This window comes from Orcinus orca, chromosome 16, assembly GCF_937001465.1.
Source record: "Orcinus orca chromosome 16, mOrcOrc1.1, whole genome shotgun sequence".
Lineage (NCBI taxonomy): Eukaryota > Metazoa > Chordata > Mammalia > Artiodactyla > Delphinidae > Orcinus > Orcinus orca.
Genome location: NC_064574.1, coordinates 18,613,110 through 18,636,844, shown reverse-complemented (window position 1 = coordinate 18,636,844; position 23,735 = coordinate 18,613,110). Strand labels below are relative to the sequence as shown.

Below are 23,735 nucleotides of genomic sequence, written 5' to 3'. Positions count from 1 at the left end.
AAAATCAAATGTCAGCTGAGGTGTCTGTGTTCCTTTCTGGAGTCTCTAGGGGGAGAGGCCGTTCCTCATCTTTTCCAGTTTTAGAAGCTGCCAGCATTCCTTGACTTGTGGCCCGATCACACCAATTTCTGCTTCCACTGTCACATGATCTGTTCCTGATCTCATCCTCCTGCCTCCCTCTTATAAAGACTCTAACAGCAGGGCCACCTGGATAACCCAGGACAACCTACATATCTCAAGATCCTGAACTTCACCACATCTGCAAATTCCCATTTACCACTCATACCTTCATAGATGTAGGGATTAGGAATGTAGACATCTTTGGGGGGCCAAGATTCTGTCTACCACCCAGACCCACCCCATGGTGGGCACAGAGGATTCTAAACGATAGTGGGTGTGGCCTGACCAAGAAGAGGGCTCCTCTCTGGTGTCTGGTCCCCATGGACTCTGGTCTCATCGTAGAGCCCACAAAGATGGAAGAGATCTTGTCAATGCTCTTGGGTGTAGCTGAAGAGGTTCTTCCTGATGTGCCCCTCAGAAACCACAGTGTCATTCGCTGGAGGTTGTGGTTAGGATTTTGCCCCGCTAATCTGACCACAGCCCTTTGGAGTCCCAAAGAGCTTAAAAAAACCTCTAAGGTCAATGAAGTTGCTTTGGGAGTCTTTATCTTGAGCCCCCACTGCTCATAACTGTCTTTGAACAGCAGCCACTGCGGAGAACGGAAAAATACCCGTGGCTGGGGATGGCTGGTTGCATGACGTGGTACAGGATTCTGAACAGAAGCAGACAGATTTGGCCAGCAGTGCAAGAAAATAAAGCACCCGGAGATCTTTCATCCTCTGCACAACCTTATTTTGCTACAAATGATAGGTAGTCACCAACACAAGCCCTTACCGGTTGGTCCCCAGTCAAACCACAGGATGTGGCACTGGTCCTCTTGGGAGCAGTCTAACAATACTCAGGACCTATGGCAGACCTGTCTGTGCGGCTGGACTGGCCAAAGTCGAGGGCTGCCTCAGCCTGGGCAGGCTGGCAGACAAGTGCTGACGCCACTTCAGAGCGCCACCCCTCCAGGTGCTGAGGGCGGCTTTTCTGATGCTCACGCTGCGTCATTGTTTATTTTTGTAAGGCGCCCAGCTGTTGTGGTGATGATATTTGTATCAGTAAGTGCTCTATTCATCTGCTGATTTCAGGGGATGCTTGCCAGCTGCACATGGCAGCCAACCTCAGGGCACTTCTGAGCCTGGTGTTTTCGCGTTTAGAGAATCAGCTCTCAAAGGCTGTGCCAACATCTGGAGCTGAAAGATCTTCATTCACCCAAGAGCCACCCTCGAAGGGGGAGCTATAGCCAATGACCTTGACCCTTGCTACTTTACGTGTCCCAAAGTGAGGTTCTTTGAAACTCCTCCTCTGTGCCTGAGCTCCAGTTTTGCAATAAGGAATGTTGGGAAAAGGGCTCTGCTTCACTCATGGACCAGAGTTCACTGTTTTACTTTTTCAGGCAAAGGGATGGGGTGGTGATGCCTTCTGACTTTGGCACTCTGCAGGGGTCTCTGTTTTATGGGAATCTGTCACATTTCATGCTTATCTCAGATCCTAACCATCCATCGTTCAGGCCCTAAACCTTGGAGTCATCCTTGCTTCCCCTTTTTCTCTCACATTCCCTATTCAGTCTGGCAGGATATTTTGTTGGGTCTACCTTCAGGATATACCCAGAAGCCACTCCACTGCTACCACCTAGGCTCAAGCCACCATCACCTGTCACCTGGATTACTGCAGGGGCCTCCCTCTGCTTCTGCTCTTAGCAACAACCCTGCCCCTTCCCGCACCAACAGTCTGTTCTCCACACAGTAGCCAGAGGGATGCTTTAAAGAATCAAGTCCAATTACTTTCTCAAGTCGCTCCCCTGCTCAAGACCTGTCAATGGCTCCTCATTTCTCTCAGAGCAAAATCACAAGTTCCTCCTATGAACCCCAAGGCCCGTATGACCTGGCCCTGCTGTGTCTCTGTGTCACACCGGCTGCGGCTGTCCACACTGGCTCTGCTCCAGTGGCAATGGCCTCCGTCTGTTCCACCACCATAAATCCTTGGTGCGGGTCATGCCCCTGCCTGGGATGCTCTTCCCTGACATGGTCACTTGGTGCATTCTTTTTTTTTTTTTTTTTTTTTTGCAGTACGCGGGCCTCTCACTGTTGTGGCCTCTCCTGTTGCGGAGCACAGGCTCCGGACGCACAAGCTCAGTGGCCATGGCTCACGGGCCCAGCTGCTCCGCGGCATGTGGGATCTTCCTGGACTGGGGCACAAACCCGTGTCCCCCGCATCGGCAGGTGGGCTCTCAACCACTGCGCCACCAGGGAAGCCCACGTGGTGCATTCTTGCACCTCCTCCAAATCTGCGTTCAGATATGACCTTCTCAATGAAGCCCACCTTCATCACTCGATTACAGGCGCAGCCCGTGCCCCAAACCAGCCTTCCTGCCCTGCCCTCTTATTTTTCTTTTTCCATACGCTTGTCACCTTTAACATATAATTAAGTCCGTTACAAAGTGTTTGCTGTTTATCTCTCTCCTGCTTGAGAATAGAAGTTGCATAGAAGATGGGAGTTTGCTTTCTCTGTCATGTTAACTGATGCATTTCCAAGCACCCTAGAACAGCTTCTGGCAAATAGCGGCTACTCCACAAATGTGGACTGAATGAATGAACAGACACTCTCCTGAACGACTCCTACATGCACATCCCAAGTTGCGCTCAATTTTGTCCCCTACTACAGTGGTCTCCAACCTTTACGGCACCAGGGGCCGGTTTTGTGGAAGACAGTTTTTCCAGGGACCCAGGAGTGGGGGGAACGGTTCAGGCGGTGATGCGAGCGGTGGGGGGGGGATGGGGAGCGATGGGGGGTGGCAGACGAAGCTTTGCTCGCTGACCCGCCCGCCACTCACCTCCTGCTGTGCGGCCTGGTCCCTAGCAGGGGTCCGTGGCCAGAGGGTTGGGGACCCCTGCCCTACTACCTGTTGACCCTTGAACGACACGGGTCTCAACTGTGCGGGTCCATTTATATGCAGATTTTTTTCGATAGTAAATAATATAGTACTACAGGATCTGCGGTTGGTTGAATCCGTGGGGGACAGAATTGCGGATACGGGGGAACCGCGGATACGGGGGAACCGCGGATACGGAGTAACGGCGAATACGGAATAGCCTCGTACACAGAGGCGCCCCGTACGTGGAGGGCCGACTACAGATTATAAGCGAATGTCTGACTGCATGGATGCCTGGCGCCCCTGACTCGCGCTTTGTTCAGGGGTCAGCTGTGACCTGCTCCTCTCCTTGCCTTCCCAAACCTCCTGCCTCTCACACTCCTCGCCTGCCTTCCCCACCTTGGCCAGTCGCATCCCAGATGCCTGACTGTCCACACGAGAACCCGTCACCATCCATGACTTCTCATTCACCTCCCACATCCAACTGCTCCCTAAACCTGCGGACCTCCACTCTCCTGTTTCCAGATTCTTCACCAGACCGTTTCCTATCAGGAGTTCTGACTCTGCCACACCCCCACTTCAGCTCTGCGTGTCTCTCCTCCCTGCACATCAAGGGCTTTCTACCTGCGCTCCTAGAACACCAGGGGTTCCGCCAAAGTGCCCAGAGCTGCTGACTCTCCCAGGAAGGGGCACCAGGAGGAGCCCAAAGACTAGCGTGGGTGGAGCTCCCGACCCCACCTCCTGCTTCACTGTTTCAAAGGCTGGGCTTGCACGAAAGCTTTCATTCCCAGAAAGGATTCTGTTGCTTCCAAGTGTAAACGTCTGATATTTACCATACTGCGGGCCAAGACCCAAACCCCTTAGCCTGGCACGGGCGGCCCTCTGCAAGCTGGCCCGGCTGTATCGTCCAGCATCACCACCCTCTCCTCCTCCTGACATCCCCCCAGCCCCACTGCCACCGAAGCTGTCCTGCAGACGAGCCGACACAGTGACCCCTGCGGGCCTTTGCCCCTGCTGTTCCCTCTGCCTGGAGAGACTTACCCAGCAACTTCATCCCCCAGACGCCAGATCTCTGCTGCCTTCTTCCGGGCCAAAGTCACCTTTCTGAAGTCTTCCCTCACCCTCTGGGCAGAAATAATTGCTCTCCGTTCCCGGCCAGCACAGCACTTCGCGGCTGACCTCTATTATAGTGCTGCCACACGAGGTGGGGACAATTTGCTCATCTGTCTCTGTAGCAGGAGTGTGAGCTCCTGGAGGGCTGAGGCTACAGCTCAGACCCATTTTTCTTCTTCCCACACAAGGCCTGCCCAAGGCCAGTGCTCACAAGGGAATCCTCTGAGTTACTCTGGGTTTCCTTCGAGACAGTGATGGGATGGCTTTCCAAAACCCTACAAGGCCATCATCACCGCCTCCACCCAGGAACAGCTGCCCTGCCACAGGGGTGTGAGCCCCAGAAGCTGCCCCATGACATGTCCTGTGGCCTGACCAATGTGCTGTAGGCACCTGATGCTTGGAAATGTCACAGGCAGAGGAGCTAAGGCATGGCCTGCTGGGACACAAGGGTCACCTGTGGTAAAGCCAGGCCTCGGCGGGGTGATCAGTGGGCAAAGGGTCAGTGGTTCAAGCCCCAGGCTCTGTTAGTCTGGCTGCATCATGGAGCGGGGAGAGTGGCTGAGCGTGGCCGGGTATCAGGCTGTGCTGCACGGCTGGAGATGCTCAGCGCTGGGGGAGGAGGCTTCTCTGTGAGATCTGCATGATTAGGAGCAATACTCTAACCAGTGTCTGGGCGATGGAGCAGCAGACTCTGGTCCTGGGCAGTGAGGGGGCTGGATGAAGCTCATAGACAGGGGGAGTCATTGCTGGACCTGGGAGGGCCGGGGGTGGGGGGTGGCAGGGCCTGGCACGGGACTCCCTGGCCTCAGCTGGAAGCTGAATGGGCTTGGCTTGGTGCTCACTGGCAGACAGTGCCCACCAGAGGGCAGCTGGGTTGGGCAGCGGCAGCAGAGGGCTGTCCCTCCAACTCTTGGGCACGGCTGCTCGAACACACCTGAGCACTTAGGCCTGGGCCAGGCCTCCTCCTACCTGGGCAGTGTCCAGCTCATTCAGCATCACCACAGAGGAGCAGTTATAATCGAACACCAGCCTCCAGAAGTCCGCTACGGTGTTGGGTAGAGGGTGTTGTGTGACCACGAATGCGGCAGGCTGCTTGTGGCTCTGACAAAAGAACGACACAGGCTTCATGAAATATACACCCACCAGCGACGTTCTGATGATGATGAGTTGGCTGCCAGAGGCCCCCTGGGTCTGCCAAATAGATTACACAAAGCAACTGCCCGTTCTTATCTCAGGGTGCCCTGGTGGCAAAGGGGACCTTCTCATAATGAACTCATTCTCCTCCAGACTAAGACATTTCATTAGCAAGGTGTCACTCGGATGGGGATTATCCAATAAATTATTTATGACTTGGAGCTCAGCAAACAGTCCTCATTACAATATGAAATGGAAGATCCTCGATGCAGATTTGCTACTCTGCCAGCCAAGGCACCTCTTGGGATAAAAGGGATATTTTGTGTCCCTGTGCCCACAGTGATGGAGGAGGGGTTGGCTCAGCCCGAGGCAGAGAGCCTCCTGGAGGGGCTCATAGTGCAAGAGGTTCACTCCTGCCCCAAGGCTGGAATGCGGGCCGAGCTGGTCTGGCAGAAGGTGGGCACTGTGTCCTGTGAGCCAACGGGGCAGTGAAGGTGCTCAGGTTTTAGAGTCAGGCAGACCTGGGTTCAAACCCAGCTTTGCCAGTTGTACGTTATAAGTCATTCATCCATCCATCCATCCATCTGTCCACCCAATCGTTCATTCATTCATTCACTCATTCAAGCTCATTTATAGAGTGACTTTTTTAAAATCAGTGCTGAGCACTGGAAAGTTATGAGATCTCTCCAAATCTCAGGTTCTTCAACTGGAAGATGCGATTCATAACTCCAAAGGGATGGCTGTGGTACAGATTGAAAAGATATGCACGTGGAAATTGCAGCAGGCAAGAACCCAGCTGTGAGCCCGCTGGCAGGGCGGGACCATCCCTGACTCGGTGCTTCGTCCTTGGCACTAGCATCATGGCCGGCACACTAGATGCCCAGTACAGGTCCAGCAAACAACTGAATAAACTCAGTCCCACGTTACAGGCGGGGAACTGAGGCCCAGAGAAAATGGCCTGTGTGAGTCTGGACTACATCTGAAGCTTCAACTGGGCGCTATTTACTACAGGACCTGTGAGAAGGTATTTGGAAAGATTGGGGAGCATCTCCGCTTCATTAGTGGTTTGTAAAACCTGAGAAATGACTCATATTCTCAACAAGTTTTCTTGAGTGATCGTTCATGCCTGTTTCCGGTGGAGTCACAGGGCAGCAGAAGGATGGGGAGGGAAGAAGAGTTTGCCCATTCAAACCAGGAAAAGTCTCTGGCAAAAGACTGCCAAATAGAATACCTAAAGCACCTGCCATTGCTCTTATTTCTTGGTGTCCTGATGGCAAAGAAAATGCCTTGCAACCGTGGATGCCACAGATGCACGAGGGGGTCTTGTCTTCGAAGGGTCTTCTCCTGCCAGTGGAATGGTCAGAGGAAGAATCTAGGAGAACAGAATGTTGAGTTCCCCCAAAAGCCAAACTCTAGTGGCAGAAGCTGCTCTGCAGACATTTCCAGACATGGAAAAAAATCTAGGCTTTAAGAGTCAAAAGACTTGGGGTTCAGACCCTGGCTCCACCCTTTCTGAGAGCGTTGACCTGGAGACAGTCATGGAAATTCTCTGACCCTCAGTACCTCACCCAGAAAGCGGGAATAATCATATCCAAATGCAGAATGAGATAGTCAATGTTCAGGATCTGACATACTGCCCAACACTCAGTGAATGTTAGTTTTCTTTCCATTTTCCCTGTCTCTGTGATAAATGCTCTATTAGGCCAGCATACCTGACAAAGCCTTATCTGAAAATATGTTCGAGATCTGTGCTCCTGCCAGGTTTCAGGGATCAGCTGGCAATCCATTTCATGGATAACATCATCCTTTACCAAGGGAAACATTAAAAATTAACCCAGAGGACTTCATATTTTTCCGCTAGCAGCAAAGCTGCCATGGTTACCAGATAATGCCCAAACCGAGCTGGAATACAGATAAGGACTTTTTTTTTTTTTTTTTTTAAATAAGAAAGGCAAAGACCCCAGTGATGGCTCACAGGAGAAATGCCCTGTGGACAAAGAGAATACAGTCAGCATCAGAGCTTGGCAGAAGGCATTTGACTCCAGGCAGCATCTAATATACTAAGCAGAGGCCAGGAGCGTGTTTGATCCTTGGATGAGGAAGGAAAGGAGGGGGAGTTGGGACAAGGGGGAGACAACGCTGGAAGGAACTTGGAAGTGTGGGTGCAACCCCAGGCCCCATCTCTCACCACACACGTGTGTGGGCACGCACGCATGCACACATACACACACGCATGCATACGTGCACACATTGACGTTGGAAGACTCCAAGCTAAAGCCTGCAGTCTTCCCTCCACATCCAGCTATTTGATCTGACCAGGACAAGACTCCCTGCTTCTGGACCCAGAGCCAGGGTTTCCATGGAGGACTTGGGCACCCTGTGGGCAGAGGCTAGGGCAGGTGCCCACAAAGCTGAGATAGGCACTGCCTTCCTGTCAGCACTGACTCCCTGTCACCCCTCTGCCTCTAACAAACACTTAGGATGCTTGGGGATAAATTTCAAGAGGATTAGTGGTCACAGAGGTAGTTGGCCTTGACCCCAGTGGACAGTACCCCATGTTCCTTCCTGTTCCAGGTAAGATGGGAGGTTCACGTGGGCTGGATGGACTTGACCTTCAGGTATAGGTGGGGAGAGGGACCTGGAAGGGCTCTTCCCCAGTCAAGCAATGGTGTTTTTGGTCCCGAGTCTTGGGAGGAAAGATGTCTGCATCTTACTGAATCAAGTGAACAGAGGGGAGGCTCAAGGAATAAATTCTAGAGTAAGTCACTAGCTCTCTGGGTATCTCTGAGCGAGTCTCTTTCTCCGGCCTCAGTTTCCTTTGCTGGGAAGTGCATGGATGAGACTGGATGATGCACGGTTCCTTCCAGCTGCAAACATCTCACATCCTGGAAGTGGAGGGATGATACCTGGCAGTAGCTGGAGGACCCAGGACAGAAGCATACAAGTCAGGAGCACGGACCCCCTGGGGTAGGAACATGACCCCCTAATCCCAAACCAGGTCAAGGGAGGTGTGCGCTTCTTGGACTTGATGCTGAGAAAGCAGGAGACGGTGCCCCTAGGAGAACAGTAGGAACGGGGCTGGCACGCAGAATGTTTTCTGAACTGAACTTAAGGCTGAGAGTCAGCTCTGTACATAGCAGGAAGGGGGACTGCTCAGGCCTGTAGCCTCACTGTGGTGTCAGGGGACCCACTGTAAGCTTTTGGTTTATTCTTTCAGACCTTTATGGGAGCAAAAGGGCTAAAAGCACAGCTTGTATATAGGTCTGGATCAGAGCCTTCAGGGGGAGAAAGGTCTTGTGGGCCAAAAAGATCAGAAGGAGAGGCTGGCTTGGGCAGGGGGATGTCAAGGCCCTGGGCTCCAGCCACCTCCCCCTTGGGAAGAAGCTTTTCCCTGGAATGCCAGCCAGGAGCTTTTCGTGGCAGGGCTCTGCTTACATCCATCAGTGCCGCATTGATGTAGTTGCTCGATTCTCCATCCACCGAGATGAGGAAGGGCAGGCAGCGGTCCAGAGGCAGGACATCCATGCTCCGATTCTTATCATGGTTCCGTGGCAGGAGACCGATGCTGCAGTCCTCAGGCCGGACGCGAGGAGTCACGATGTTGAGGGTCTATGGGGTCAAGGGCAGATAGGCAGGTACTGCTTAGATGGTTGCCCTGAACAGAGGAGGCAGCAATGTTCAAACTCCCTTCATCCTCCAAGCCTGTCCCTCCAGTCCTTTTCCCAGGACTGTTCTCTTCCGTGGTGACGTTCTATCATCTCCTGCTGGCTGCTCCAGGCCCTGGGGGCTGAGAGCCTCTGCCAGGGGCTGTGGGACACCACCACAGGGCCAAGGCTGCAGGGACGGCACACACTCATGCGGGCTTAGACACAGGCTCTGAACACCTGCCATCTGAGCTGAGTTACTCCTCTCAGCCATCCTGCATGAGCCAATCATCTGAGCTGAGTTACTCCTCTCAGCCATCCTGCATGAAATGGTGGGCCAGCCAGGAGGTCATAAGGTGGGGAGTGGGGGCAGGGAATCCCTAATGACTTTTAAATATCACTTAAGTGCCACGGAATGAAAGAAATGATTTTACCAGCATGCCTCTCAGAGAGAAAGCTGTTTGAGAATGGAAGGAAGGATGCTTGGATGAGACGCCCAGGATGAGTGAGAGACCCCCAGAGAGCAAGCTCTAGTTTGTCTGAAAAATTCAGGGCTTGTGTTCTGCAGAGTAAGTCTTGCAAGTGTGGGGCTAGAGCTGAACTGCCCCACCCAACAGACTAGATGCTACGTGCAACCACCAGGGGTCCGTGTCCTCCATCCTTCCCCCATTCAGCCCTTGGTCTCTACTCCGAATCAATAAAGTCTATTTGTTTGAAGGAGGATTAAGCCATTGACCTGGCTGGGGTATCTGCCCGTGGAACCATGGACCTGCACTGGCCCTTCTGGTCCTGAAACTTCTTTGCTTCCTCCTGCCTGTTCACAGCTCCTGTTGCCCAAAATAGGACCCTGGCACTGACCTCAGGACAGTGGGCTGGACTCTGGTTTTGCCTTACTCAGTGATTCAAGTCCAGGCCTCCAGACCAAAGCTGCCACCATTCCGGCTACATGGGCTCCAAGGGGGCAGATCTGTTCTGCCTGAGCTGTGCCCTCAGGTGATGCTTCTCGGAGTTTAATGTGCATTTAAATCACCCGGAGATACTGTTAAATCACAGGCTCTCATTCAGCAGGTCCGGTGGGACCCAAGATTCTGCACATCTAACAAGCTCCCAGGTGAAGCCAACGCTGCTGGTCTTGAGACCCCACCTTGAATTGTGAGGATCTAGGACACACTCCAATTGTACAGAAATACTGAGAAGACCCGAGTCCCTGCAGGGATCGAGGCGCTTGAAATTCACACCTGTGTCTATAAACTTGTCTCCACATACAACCTGGACTAGAATTAAATAAAACCTCGGTTCCAAAACATATTCATAGTTAAAAAAAACAAGTGTCAGCAGTCACTGATTGGTGAGCAGTTGCTCGTGGTGTGCATTTTCTGTTCTGGAATTCCTTCTCAGCCGTCTGGAGCTGCAGACACTGGAAGGATATATACATAGCCATTCTTGCAAGGAAAGCCCCAGGGCTGTGCTCAGTGGCTCAGTGGCACTGAAGTTGGCTGGGTCACGAAGTCTGGGATGTGCTCGTACCTGAAATTCGTCTTTGATTTGGCTGGAGTTGGTCTGGGGGTCCAGCCTGCTGATATTGTAGTAGAGAGAGCGGAACTCGCATACCGGGATGGCCGTGTTGCCGCAGAGACACGCTTCCAGGATGGCGTCGTGCACAAACACATACTGCTCCTGCAGAGCCGAGGCGAGAGGGAACGGGGTGCTGGGTAAGAAGGGTGGCCGGGAGTTTCTTGTCCACATTTCAGCCTGTGGCTGTGAAGGATGGGCATGATTCATGTTGCAGAATCACTGCTTTCTATCCTATAACCCGAAGGGCCGAGTTGCCGTGTTTCTGGGTGACTGTCTGAGCTGTGCTGAGTTTTGCTCCCTATGTAAGACTGAACAGCAGAGTCACTGATAAAAATTAGAAACTCCTGGACATGTGGTAGCAGGTGCCCGTGGTGTCCTGCCCATGGCCTGTCAGCTTTCACCTTTCACTGCTGAAGGCTGCTTACTGCAAATCCCTGAGATTCAGGCTGAGGGCCTTCATCCCCAGCAGGGCCAAAGAGTTAATGCCGTGGGAAGGAGGCCTCAAGCAATGCCAGATGGAGACCTGGGGATAAATGCCTACGTTCCCTCTCTCGGGTGGGAAATCTGGAAGACACTCCACACCATCTCAGAGCTCCCCCGGCAGGACTGGGCTCCAGCCGTCCACTGTGTCAAACAGCCTGTAAAATACTTTCACAGTGTCGACAGGCTTGACTTCCTTCCGTCCCCTCTCTCATTTCCCCACTTGCCAACCAGTGTGTCTCGGGACACAGCCATTTGTTCCAACCAAGGAAACCACTTGCCCTCGACTCCTTGTCTCAGGCTCTGCTCCTGAAGCGTGCATCACCCCCTCCGCCATCCCAGCTCTTTGCCGCTCTCGTCCTGGACACCATCCCCGCCTTCTCTACGCCTTCAATGTCTCATTCCCTTGGGAGAGTCTTCTCCAAATCCACCAGGCAGGAGTTGTTGCTGTTCCAGTCACTCATTAACAAACGTCTGTTGAGCGACTATTCTCCTGCAGAACTTGGCCCATCTCTTTATATAAAATGTTTATCTAGAGGCATTGTGGTGATCTATTTGAACGCCTATCTCCCCCACCAGAGAGCAAGGACCACGATGTGCATAACGCCAGGCAGTGAGCCTGCCTTCCACATGCATGAGCCCAGGAACAGACAAGGCAGCCTCTCAGCTGTAGCAGCCTCACCAAGAAGCCTGCAGACCGGCCTGTGGGAGTTGGCTTGGAGCCTGGAGCAGGGTCCCAGGTGTGTGAGCCTGTAAGTGAGGGAACTGCCTGCAGAGCCCGCAGTGACTGGCCAGGCCCAAAGCCTTGGGTGGTATCTCTTTGCAGGGCTGATGATGGATACAGCTCTTTATCTGCCCCAGCTCCGCTGCCCGGGCACCTACAGCCTCACTAGAACCAGAAGATGGGCTCGTTATAGGAGTAGCAAACCATGGCTTCCAGGCGTAGGAGAGGCAGAAAAGGCTTCCTTGTGAGACAGTGTGGTTCAGGGGAAAGCACGTGGGACGTGGGGTCACATGGACCCAAGTTCTACCACTGTCTGGCTCTATGAGGCTTTGGGGACACCATTTCTCAGTTTCCTCACCTATAAAATGGGGGCACTAGCAGGAGCTCCCCCATAGGGTTGTTGTAAGGAGTAGAAACAATACCCTGAATACAAAAGACCTGGAGTGACGCCTGGCACATAGTAGGTACTCAAGAATAAAGATGAACCCCTCCCATGTCCCTCGGATCTTGGGCTCTCCAACTGGACAGAGCAGTGCCTGGAGGTCTGCTTCTCACTTGAGGCCAGGAGTGATGAGTTATCTCTCTTGGAATCCCCTGCGCCTAGCTCAGGAACTCAGTAACTTCACTGAGTAAGCCATTCCTGCAGTGCCTGAAGCGATGCTTGGCACACAGCAGGCATTCAATCAATGCCAATCCTTCCCTATCTCTCTCTTCTCCTTCACCCAAGGCAAGGACACCATTCAAAGAATACCTGAAAGTTGCCATTCAGTTGCTGCTTAGATGCCCTCAGAGATGCGGCACACAGCACCACGTTCCTCCCTGGTAGGAGGCCTTGCACTGGGGGACCTCAGGGTTGGCAGGGGCATCCTAGCTTCTACGATGATCTCACCATAGCAAGCCATGTATCCATTCCCTCCCATTTCTCCCACGCCCAGGCCTCTTTCTGTAGGAGGCCTCCACCCGTGGGCCTTTCTGTCCCACCATGCTCCTCCTTGGCCAACTGACACCCCAGGACTCACCTCCGTCTGCACCAGGTTGACCCTCTGGGCCCGGAGCTCACGCACGCAGTTGAAGATGTCCACCACCCCTTCATTCTCGGCCATGTCAAGCATGGTGTCGATGGCGATGAAGCAGCCAGTCCTCCCGGCACCAGCACTGGAAGAGAGGACGGTGGTCCATGTTAGGGACCTTGGGGTGGGAGCAGCCCTGGGGAGGCCCCTCCCATTCAGCCCTGTCCCTGAGGACCCTGCAGAGAGGCAGTACACTGCAGAGGTCTGACCCCAGTCCTGCCAGGAGATCCTAAGCTAGTGACTAAACTTAGAACCTCAGTCTTCTCTTTTGTAAAATGGGAGAGTAATGCTTGCCTTTGGGGGCTATTTCATCAGGACTGGCTTATTTTTGTTGTACTCATTTAACAAACACTTATTTAGCTGTGACAACGTTCCAGACATTGTTCTAACTGCTTCTGCAGTGTTACCTGTTCATTCTCTTATGAGGTTATTAGGAAGTTTCTCACCCTATTACACAGTGAGAAAACGGAGGCACAGAGTGCTGACCTTGCCCAAGGTCACACAGCTGGCAAGTGGTGGAGCTGGGACTTTCCCCCAGGCAGTCTGGCTCCAGAGCTTGTGCTCCTACACTTCCTCTCTTAATAAGATAATGTACGCTTAGACAACACGGATGCATGCAGTTTGCTCATCTGATGGGTAAAGAGAATCCACCTACATATGCCGGGCACCCTGGAAATGCCTAGAAACGTGTCTTCCCCACCCCACTTCCCTCCCTCCATCTCTCCCTTCCTTCTGTCTTCTTCAGTGAATGGGTTGATGGATGGAAGCAAGGAGGGAGAGACAAGAGAGATCAGAGGAGGTAACTGAGACGGCAGAAACCAGGTCCTCTGAGCTGTCCCAACGGACTCACAGAGAGTGAGTCCTGAGCACCATGTCCAAAGCCTTGGGTTTGTCTCCACGTGCACCTGCTTTTCCAGGATCATGAGGCAGCAGCATCAGTAAACCAGAGCAGCCGACGGTCCTGAGACCCGGCTCCGGAATCAAGGCCCCTGATACATACTCGACTCTGACCACTGGTGGCTTCCTTTCAGAAAATCTCAGGCCAAGTACAAAATAGCAAAAGAACTCAATGAGACCCCATGGGCCATGGCCAGACCTTCCCAGATCAGTGGGTTCCAAAATCATAGCACCGAACGAGAGACAAATAGGGCATTTGCTTTAAATGCATATAGTTTTGGAAGTGAAGGCCAGACTGCCAGGAGGCCCATCTCCACTGCGTTTTCATTTCCCTCACGGAAACAAGTGTCTTTGCTTGACAATGCGAAAATAAAAGGAAACGAAAAGAGGAAGGGCGATGGACCAGGAAAGAAAGCAATGTTGAATGACCATAAATCCAAGGAGGACAGGCGGTGGACCAACCGACACCCACAATGGTCTGGAGAGTAAACCCTTGGAAATCCATCCTCCATCATCTGGCAAGTCTTTGATCTTGGTAAAATTTCATGGTTTGAATTGAGTAAAATCTGCCTTGTACTTGCCCCAGAATGCCTCCCCCCAAATCAAAACCCCCAGAAGGGACCCCCAATCAGGCTGGGCCTCAGGGTCTAGGAGGGAACCCAAAGAGCCACTCGTCCACGTCTTCTCCCAAGTCTCATCCTCGACCTGTTTTAGGAGAAAGCAGCAGCCCGACTTGATTTTGAATCTTGGATCCACCACTAGTGGACAAGCTGCCTGGCGTCTGTGAGCCTCAGTTTTCTCACACATGACACTCTTCCCTACAGGGTTCTTGGGAGGATTGATCCGTTTATTTCAGCCTCACAGAGCAATTAAGCACACGCCATTTGGGGTCAGACCCCTGGGATCAAACCCTGGCTCGACCACTGACTAGCTGTGTGACCTTGGGTGAATGACTCAATCTCTCTGGGTTTCAATACCCTCTTCCATAAAATGAGGCTGATGATAATAGCATTAATAGCACAGTACACGTGAATTGCATGAAATTATGCTGAAAAAGCACAATGCTCATCAATTGCTTAGCCCTGTGCCTGGTTACGTGGCCATCTATTATAAATGTTTGCTACCTGTAGTCACCAGATGTTTATTGAGCACTAGATGCTGGGCTCGGGAGTGGGGATGTGAAGATAAGTCAGACATGGTTCCTGTCCTGAAGGATTAACAGTCTGGGGAGAGGGACAGCATCGAGAGGCAGAGAACAGTATATGATATTTTTAAGTGCTTACTATATGTCTGGAATTCTCTTAGGTACCTAGTATATGTTGGCCAACCCACTTAATCTTCAGGACAGCCTCAGGAGGGGGCACCACTCTGCTCAGGTGTGTCAGGGTGACTTGGTACTGAGACACAGACACAGGGGCGTCATGCTAGGAGGGCCTGATAAATGCTTGCCATTATCTCCCTTTCTTCCTTACCCCTGCTCTGGCTGCTCTCTGGGATATGGGACTTGGGGTGAACATTTTATTGTCCTCGAATTGTCATGAGATGTAAAGCAGAGACTATATGCGGAATGCTTAGAGAGCCCACGGGGCGATCCGTATGGCCTCCTAATCTTCAATGGACTCATCCGTGAAATGGGCTTTCTAGTTCACACCTCGCTGTTGTGGCGAAGGTAGATGGGTGCTGTGTGAGAAAGGGGTGGCTCTGAGACACCTACAGCTTATGGTGTCTCTCCTTGACTTGGCTCAAGACCTTGCCTGACGTGGACACTGCCAGGGCAGAGATAACCTGCAGTTAAGAGCATGCGGGGTCTGAAAAGATGGACCAGGCCCAAGGTCACACTGGAAAAGAGAGGCGCTGGCAGGGGAGGAAGCGAGCATGCTAGTTGGCCTTCAGATCTGGACATCCACCCTCCTCCAATTCCTAATGCCCTTGACATGATACTTCATCTCCGTTTAGGAGGATTCCAGGATGTGCTCATCACTCCCAATGTGACTTTCTGGGTCAGAGCTGAAAATATCCCTTCTCCATAATAAGCTAAAACCTGACACTGTCCATTTACTCTCTACAAAGGACCCCGCAGGCCAGCAATTGATGTTTAAAATAAGAGAAATGAAGAGAAGCACACTTCCACGGGGGCACACTGCCGCCACGCCAAGGGCGAGCGTCTGGAGAAAATCATGTTAAATATCCTGGCTCTGCCATTTCACACCTGTGTGACCCAAGCACAGTATCTACCTTCTTAGCGCCTCGGTTTTCTCATCTGTAAAATGGGAATGACAATAACGGCCACCTCTCAAGGTTGGGGGAGAAGTAAATGAAGTAATGCAGGTGAAGTGCATGTGTAGCAGACGCTGTCAGTGCCAAGCGCACGTCCTCAGGGTCTTTACTGTTTCAGGGCAACAGCAATAATAACAACTGCTACTGCTACTATTAGTATTATTGTTGTTAGACTTAGGACCCTGGTCTCATCAGAAAGGGCTGGGAAGAGGGGACACAGGCAAAGAATAAAGGCCACTGGACAAGAGAGTACCCCCTCACCAAGAGAGCAGAGCTGCAAAGGCCTCCTTGTTTAGGGCGGAGCCTTTCACTTACCTGCAGTGGACCACTATGGGCCCAGCTTCTGGGGGATTGAGGAACTTGACCTGGCGGACAAAGCCGAGGAGGCCGGTGGCATAGCAGGGGACGCCGTGGTCGGGCCAGCTGGTGAAGTGGAAGAGGCGGAGCTCCCGGATCTCATGGTAGCCTTTCTGAGGAGAGAACAGCCCTCTGTTCCTCCAGCTGCTGCCCCCAGCCACCCTGCCCAGTACCCATGGGGAGCCACGAGGCCATGAGGACTTAGGGTCCAGCTTCCCTGCTGTCAGGGAGGGCAAGGCCCTCAAAGGGTTAATAGGTGTTGCTGCGCAGAGTGATTCTGCATCTCTTACATCTGGGAACTTCGGAAGTAAATAAAGTGAAACTGATGGTTCTACTGCAGGACTTCTCAGAGCCTTTACTGTGCTAACATACACACTGAATTCCCAAGGGGGCTTATAACATTCACACTGTTTGCCCAGGGGACCCTCTTTTGGTAAGTGTTTTTATAGGACTTATATTCAGCAGAACAGATTCAGAAAAATGTTAGACTTCAACTCCAAGTTCGAGTTGTTTCCAGGGGAATACAAGGCCTTTCACTGATTGAGGACTGGTGTCCTTCAGTTCTCCAGTCTGGTCTATGATACTCTCCAGGACTTTCAAAATTAAAAAGGCAGACTTCTTTATTAATTAGATTCTCATTTAGAATGATAAAATATGAAACAAACAAAAGCAGAGCTTCTCTGACTGACGGGGGTGGTGGGGCCTGGAGCTCCCATCGTTCCCCTTCCCCTCCCCGCACCCTCCACATAGACATGCTCCAGGCCAAATGGCAGTTCTTGACTAGTCTATGGTCAGGTTATGCCTCTGAGCCTTTGCTTATGCATGGCCCCTACCTACCTTTCTCTACCTAGCAATCTCCTGCAGATATTAGAGGCGCTGAATAGGAAGAGTGTTCGATGGTTCATTTTTTCAGTTAAAAGATATTCACCGAGGGTTACCTGTGCCTAGCCTTGTGCTAGGCACTAGGAAGGTGGAAATAAAGGCCAAGTCCCTGTCCCTGGAACAGCTCATGGTCCAGTGGGGGAGGCAGGCCCCTAAGTGGACCTTTAATTCCATTAAAGTGCATAAAGGAGTGTCAGCTAATCCCATTAGGGAGAGGAGAAATCAGAGAAGGCTTCCTGAAGGAGGGGATGCCTGATCTGAGTCTTGAAACATATTAATAATGAAAATAATAGCTAACGTTTATTAAGCATCGACTATGTGCCTGTCACTCTTCTGACTTCTTCAATGTATTAATTTAATCCCATATCAATCTTCATATTATCATCTCCATTTTAGGGATAAGGAAAGTGAGGCTAAGCAAGGCTGAGGAACATGCCCAAGGTCACACAACTAGTAAGTTGTAAAGTTACAGTCTAAAGCCTAGCTGTCTGGCTCCACAGTCTGTCCTCCTAATCGTATGATACACTGAGGCTAAGTATTACCTAGTGGAAGGATGGAGGGATTCCTAGGCAGAGAGGCAGTTGGGGCAAAGCCCTGGGGACAGGATTTAGCAGAGTATGTGAACAGAATCACAAACAGCCCAGGGCAATTCCAGAGAAGAGTGGAAGACAGGCAATGACGACAGCGGGATGGGGCCCGGGGGCCGGGGGGGGGGGGGGGCGGCGGGGAGGCTGGGCGGGTACTGAATGCTGCAAGGCTTTGTATCCCACTTTAAGGCCTTTGGGGTTTATCCCAGAGTCATCGGGGAGCTATAGGGAGGCTGCCCAGATAGTTGCACAGAAGAGGAAACGCATCACCAGATGGGCGTCTTGGAAGGATCACACTAGCCGCTACGTGGAGGAAGGATTTGGGGGGGGGTGTTGGTGGGCTGTGTAGAGGGCGCCAGGTCCCCTTTCCTGGGCCAGTGCACCCATCCCCAGCTACTCTGACCTTGGCTGTGGACAGCTAAAAATTACCCCTTCTTCAGAGAGTTGCTCTCAGCTGAACAGGAACCACCTCCTTTGGGAGTGGGGGATGGGCAGCTGGCATTCAGTGACCAACCGATTTTGTCAGTTTGCCCAGGGCTGAGGGGTTTCCCAGGACATGGGATTTTCAGTGCTAAAGCCAGGGTGGTCCTGGGCAAACCAGGATAATGGGTTACTCTCATGGATGTGCCAAAGAACCCTTTGCCTCAAGATGGGCCCAACTCTGTGGTGTAACTCATGCCCCAGATATCCCTGTGGGACCAGGCCACATCCTTGCTCAGCTCCTTCCCCGCCCTGTACTGCCTCCCTCACCCCCCTTCTCCCCTGGGTTCTTCCTCAACACATCATCAAGGGCACCCAAATCCCTACCTCAGGCTCTGCTTCCTAGAAACCTAAACTAAGACTGTGGGCAAGACTAGAGACAGAAGCCATCAGGAGGCAGCTGCAGGGTCTGGGCAGGAGTGAACAAAGGCTGGGGTTAAAGCGCTGACAGAAGAACTGAAGTAGAAGATAAAACAGCTTCGAGAATACTCAGAGTTTTTCACCCCACCCTCCAAATCAGCTCAGCCCCTGGAAGCCCTCGTTCAAGCCCACACCACCTGCACTGCAACTGTTTATCAAGGGTCCTCTCTTCCTGGTGGGACTGTGTTCTCTTCAAGGGACAGACAACGCTTCCTGTTTATTATTTCTGGGTCCCCAGGAACTGATTCTGAGCTGATAACCCAGGCAGTGTTTGCTGAGCACCTGTGGAGAGGCTGGCTAAGTTGAGTTAATCCTCCGAGGCCTGTGGAGACCTTGAAGGGTGTCTTCCTATGGGTAATAGCTTCCCTGGTGATTGAAAGAAAGACAAAAAGACAGCCGGAGAAACGACGACGACTCCTCAACACACTGGGTGGGCTGCAGTTCCCCAAGGCCTCCCCTTGGCTCAGAGTCTGGGTCCCCAGTCACCCAGCTCATGCCCAGCACCAACCGCCAAGTATGGGAGCTGAGGCTGGTGTTCGTGGCGCTATGTTCCAGGCCTCAGCTGCAGGAGCGCCGGCTGCTAGTGACTCACACGTGCCCCCTTTTCTGGAGACATGCTCTCAGCCGACAGGAGCCCACCCTGGAGGTTACCCCGCAGCGGCTGGTCCGCAGCCAGTCAGTGGACTGAGTACAGCAAGCGGGCACCTCTGCGGTGTGTTTACGCTCCAGAGGCCCCCATGGGTCAGGCCTAGGCTAGACTTTGCCTGAGACTCTGAACTTGCCCTGCCCCTTCCTCTTTCCTCTCCAGCTTCTCTTGTGGTCTTACAAGTTTCTCTGGGAGCGCTCCCTTGATACACCACGTATAAGGGAAACCTTGTCTCAGGCTCTGCTTCTAAGGAACCCAGCCTAAGATCACAGCAATGTACCTTGTAGCTGAGGGGCGTCCTTCCCTCCTGGCTCTTCATCTGAGTCTGCAGATACGGGCCTTTAGGAGCCCAGGGGTTGGAGGGGGCAGTGTTGGGAGCAAACAGTGTGTCCTGCCAGCACCGTGCATGCAGGAAGGGCACCATGCATGTACCTGCTTTGGCACTCACAAGGACCTGTCAATCCCCAAGGGCACAGTGCTCAGAGCACCGAAGTCCCTGGTGTTTTTGCATCCTCAGGCCTGTGGCCACTTGGTTCATTAATGATGTTACTTTTAGAAAATGGCAGCTATGGTTTTGACAACTGTCTAGACACTGGTAAATGTCCCTGTGGGACAGTCACCCCCAGCTGAGAACCACAGGCCTAGAACATGTCAAGATCTTCTTTCCCCTCCAGACTCTGCATGGTTCTTTCCCTCTTCCTGGGATAATATTCCTCCTGCTCTTCCCTTGGCTGGCTCTTTCTCATCCTTCACTGTCTGCTTAAATGCCTCCTCCTCCTGGAGGTCCTCTCTGATCACCCCATCCTCCCGTGGATTTCTGTCTCCCCAGCTTGGCATGTTTCCTCTGTGGCTTTTATTACCATATGTCATTATGCTATTTGTCTGGCGAATTCTATTTGTCCCTCCTGCTAGACGCGGGGTCCTTTGGAGCAGGGTCCACGTCCAAGCTGATTGCCGATCTCTCATTGGTGCAGGGTGGGTACAGAGCAGCCCCTTGGTCGCTGCCACGTCCTGGATGAACAAACAAGCCGGCGTGCCTGGAGGGCAGGCTGCACGCGGCCGCAGGGAAGCTTACCTTCTGGACTGTGAAGGTGCGGATGATGTACTCTGCCAGGGGCTCTGTTTCGATCAGGGTGACTTTAATGTCTCCGTAGACCTCCATGTCATCCGGCCAGTATCGCACACACTTCACCTGCGGGCAAGGACAGGGACGGTACGAGTGAGTGGGCGGCTGAGCGTGTGTGGCCATCTCATCTGGCTTCCCGTCCGAATAAACTCAAGGGCGACCTTGGTGGACTTTCAGTCAAGGCATTCTCAGCTGGCCGGGGAGGGTAAAATACACAGGGACCAGCTCACTCCTAGAGGAACTGGAGCCGCGGGGGATAACGGTGGTACCTTCTTTGGCAGAGCTCCTGGTACTTTTCAAATCCATTCCCACACTAAGAGATCAACTAGATCTGGGTGAGATAGGAGGTGGTGATCTCCCCACTGTACAGATGAACATCATACTCAAGTCGGGAGGTTTGGTGACTTGTCCAAGGTCACGTGGCCAGTTTTCTACCTCTGGCTGAGTCCTCTTTTTCTGCGATAGGCTGGGGCAGCTGAGTAGTATCAGCAGAGCAGAGATGAGAATAAAAGGTGGGAATAGTGAGGAGGTGGAAGCAGACATGGCGGGGAGAGGGTCATTAATATTACGAGGGGGCTGGAAGGAGAAAGGCTCGTGGCTGGGAAAAGGAAGGAAGGTGCTGGGCTCAAAAGGAAGACGTTTGCAACGGCTCTCTGCCCCGGGGGTGGGTGCAGAGGCCATGAACAAGCCACTCCCACACCTGGTTCTGAGTCACATGCCGCAGGAGGAAAAAGAGATCGCTTTCCCCGTAAAAGAACAAAAGTATTACCATTCCGGGGGACGCCGAGCGGCTTAGAGTGGCATTTCCCACAGTGTGTCCCGCTGGGTGCTGATAGGTGTTAGGTAAAAAACAAGAAACAAAAACAAACAAAAAAAGGTTTTGTGGTCAAATGAGTTTGGGAAATGCTGGATTAAACAAAGTTAAATAGGCCACTTCGCTACAGGACTGCTCGGCTCGTTCACGTGCTAACGCTAATGTGCTTTTCGACTCTCCGAAAGGGGCAAAGAGTACACAGCATTTCCCAAACGTATTTAACCATGGAACCCCCTGTTCGCTAAGCATCATGCAGACGAGCATCCCGTGGAACCCACTTAGGGAAATGCTGATTTAGTGCAACAGGGTTTGGAGGCAAACGGATGCATTGCTTCGTTCTAACGCTGTAGCTGAGAAGCTTCCAGAAAGTACTGAAACCTCTCTGAGCCTCAGCTTCCTAGGAATAACGATCGCTAACACTTACTAACTGCTTACAGCGTCCAGCTCTCCTTGCTAAGTGTTCTACAAATACTTTACACGGATTACTTGAATTATTACTTATCATCACACCCTGATGATGTAGATATTATTATTAGCCCCATTTTACAGATGAGGAATGAGAAGCACAGGGGGGCTAAGAAAATTGCCCAAGGTCAACTGTCAGTAAGGGATGGAGCTAGGATGCAAAGCCAGGCCCTCTGAATAATTACCAGGAACATCGCCTTGTACAACTGCTGTGAGGTAAAGTGAAGTAATGCATAGTGCACAACAGTGCCTGGCACAGAGCTTCGCTCCTAGCAGGAGTTTCATGAAGAAATTGCTCTCCTGTCCCCTGTCCCAATTCGAATTAGACTCACAATCAAGGGAATCTGTCTCCAGTGGGGGGGACGTGTTCTAGAACAGGCTGGAATGTGCCTCTGAATTCTTAAATCCTGGGCTGGACATTTTGTCCACAGTAGCTGCTCCCTGGGCCTGAGTCCCTGGGGCGCAGTCTTGAGTAGGGGTACCGTGACCACGAGAACGAGAGACAGGAGTCAGGGATCGTGGCCGGGGGACTTCAGGGCATTCACTCCACTCCTTTGGGTCTGTTTCCTCATCTGTAAAACTGGGCAATGGACTAAATAAGAGTGGGCTCAAGGACAAAGTCTCTTCTGGCCCTCAATTCCTGTTAGGCCACGAGATGTCCAAAGCCCTTTGCTGAATCATGACTGACAGCCCGGATTCTCCCCCTTCCCATTATCTTGGAGGCCAGGACTCTTCATTTTAATGGATTATCTGGTTCTTGCCAGAAGAAAAACTTACCTGCCCTGTCTTTAGTTAGCTCATGTGGTAAGCAGAGAGGCCCTCTTGATTCTAGCGTCTGTGCACCCAGCACCCACCCACCCACATGCCACGGTTTACCAAGTAGGCGAAAGCAAAAGCTGGGAAGAGAGTCCCATTTCTAAGCCCCAGGAGTAGCTAAGGAGCACACAGGAGAGAGTCGAGACAGAGCAGAGTGAGAGACCAAGGTCTAAACCCTGAAGAATGTCAAGGTTTCGAGGAACAAAGGGTCAGATGCTGCTGAGAGGTTGAGTACAATGAGAAGAGAGAAATGGCTATTGGATTTGTCAACATGAAGGATGCTGGGGATACTGACGAATCACTGTGGGTGGGATGGAGGGAGCAGCTACACTGCAGTGGGTGGAAGAGAACGGGAGTGAAGTAGCAGAGCCTGTGTGTGAGATTTCAGGGTCTGGCAGAAAAGCAGGGACAGGAGCAGCAGTTTCGTTTTGCCTGCTTTATACTTTTAAGGGGGAAGGTACTCAGGATGTCTGTATGCTGAGGGAAATAATCTAGCAATGGGAAAGAGAATTACTTTCCAAGCGAGAGGGGGAGAATGAGACATTCTTGAGCGGAATCTGTGATTCAAGGCACTAGGAATTGCCTTTGAAAGGGCAAGAGTCACTTCTCCTATCGCATTAGGCTGCACCATAAGAAACAGATGATATTCTACCATTTGGGGTCAACAAAAACAGCCATGTCTTATGGTTCAGCCTGATAATAGAGGAGAAGAATGAGAAGATGGCTGTAGACACAAGTAGGATGCAGCTTTGCGGTGTGAAGATGAACATTCACGTCTGATGGCTGTAATTCCCTCAAAGTCTATGAGATGACGTCATCAGCGGACAGTGAGGGTGGAGAAAGGGGCGAGAGGGTTTTGAAGGGAAAAGATGTTCCTCGACTATGAACAGGAGGGAGGACTTCTCCCGCATAGGGTGCCGTGAGGGTGAAATGTGGAACGGGAGGCACTTGGCACAGAGAGATGCTGGGCAGTGGAATGCCAGCCAGCAAACTCCATCCCGGTACCCATGGGAGGGGCTTACCCTGCCCACTTCCACGAGGTTTGTGACCATGACGATGCTGGCCGAGTTCTCCTGCCAGATCATCCTCCAGAAGTCCTTTACGGTCTCCTGCATGGGACCTGCCAACAGAGAAGGTGTCAGGGTCAGACTGCAATGGCAAGGAAGCAGACAAGAGGCTTGTCCCTCCCGGCTGGTCGGTCAAGGCTCCGGATGGGTGAGTAAGAGGGAGGTCAGCGATTCCTATTGGGAC

General features: G+C 52.2%; 1 protein-coding gene across 12 annotated transcripts in view; it reads right to left on the bottom strand.

Moving 5' to 3' along the window:
- The window catches only part of PTPRT (protein tyrosine phosphatase receptor type T), a 1,087,126-nt gene that overhangs the window by 22,354 nt on the left and 1,041,037 nt on the right, over positions 1-23,735 (bottom strand). For 6 of the 12 annotated variants that reach the window (XM_049698694.1, XM_049698695.1, XM_049698696.1 and 3 more), the window contains 8 exons: positions 23,507-23,604; positions 21,159-21,218; positions 20,339-20,455; positions 16,207-16,361; positions 12,667-12,802; positions 10,396-10,545; positions 8,660-8,833; positions 5,060-5,191 (listed from right to left, as the gene is read on the bottom strand). In XM_049698694.1, coding sequence (XP_049554651.1) covers positions 5,060-5,191; positions 8,660-8,833; positions 10,396-10,545; positions 12,667-12,802; positions 16,207-16,361; positions 20,339-20,455; positions 21,159-21,218; positions 23,507-23,604 — 1,022 coding nt within the window. The remainder of the gene's footprint in view (positions 1-5,059; positions 5,192-8,659; positions 8,834-10,395; positions 10,546-12,666; positions 12,803-16,206; positions 16,362-20,338; positions 20,456-21,158; positions 21,219-23,506; positions 23,605-23,735) is intronic. The other 6 variants (XM_012534093.3, XM_049698700.1, XM_049698701.1 and 3 more) reach the window with 1 other exon arrangement.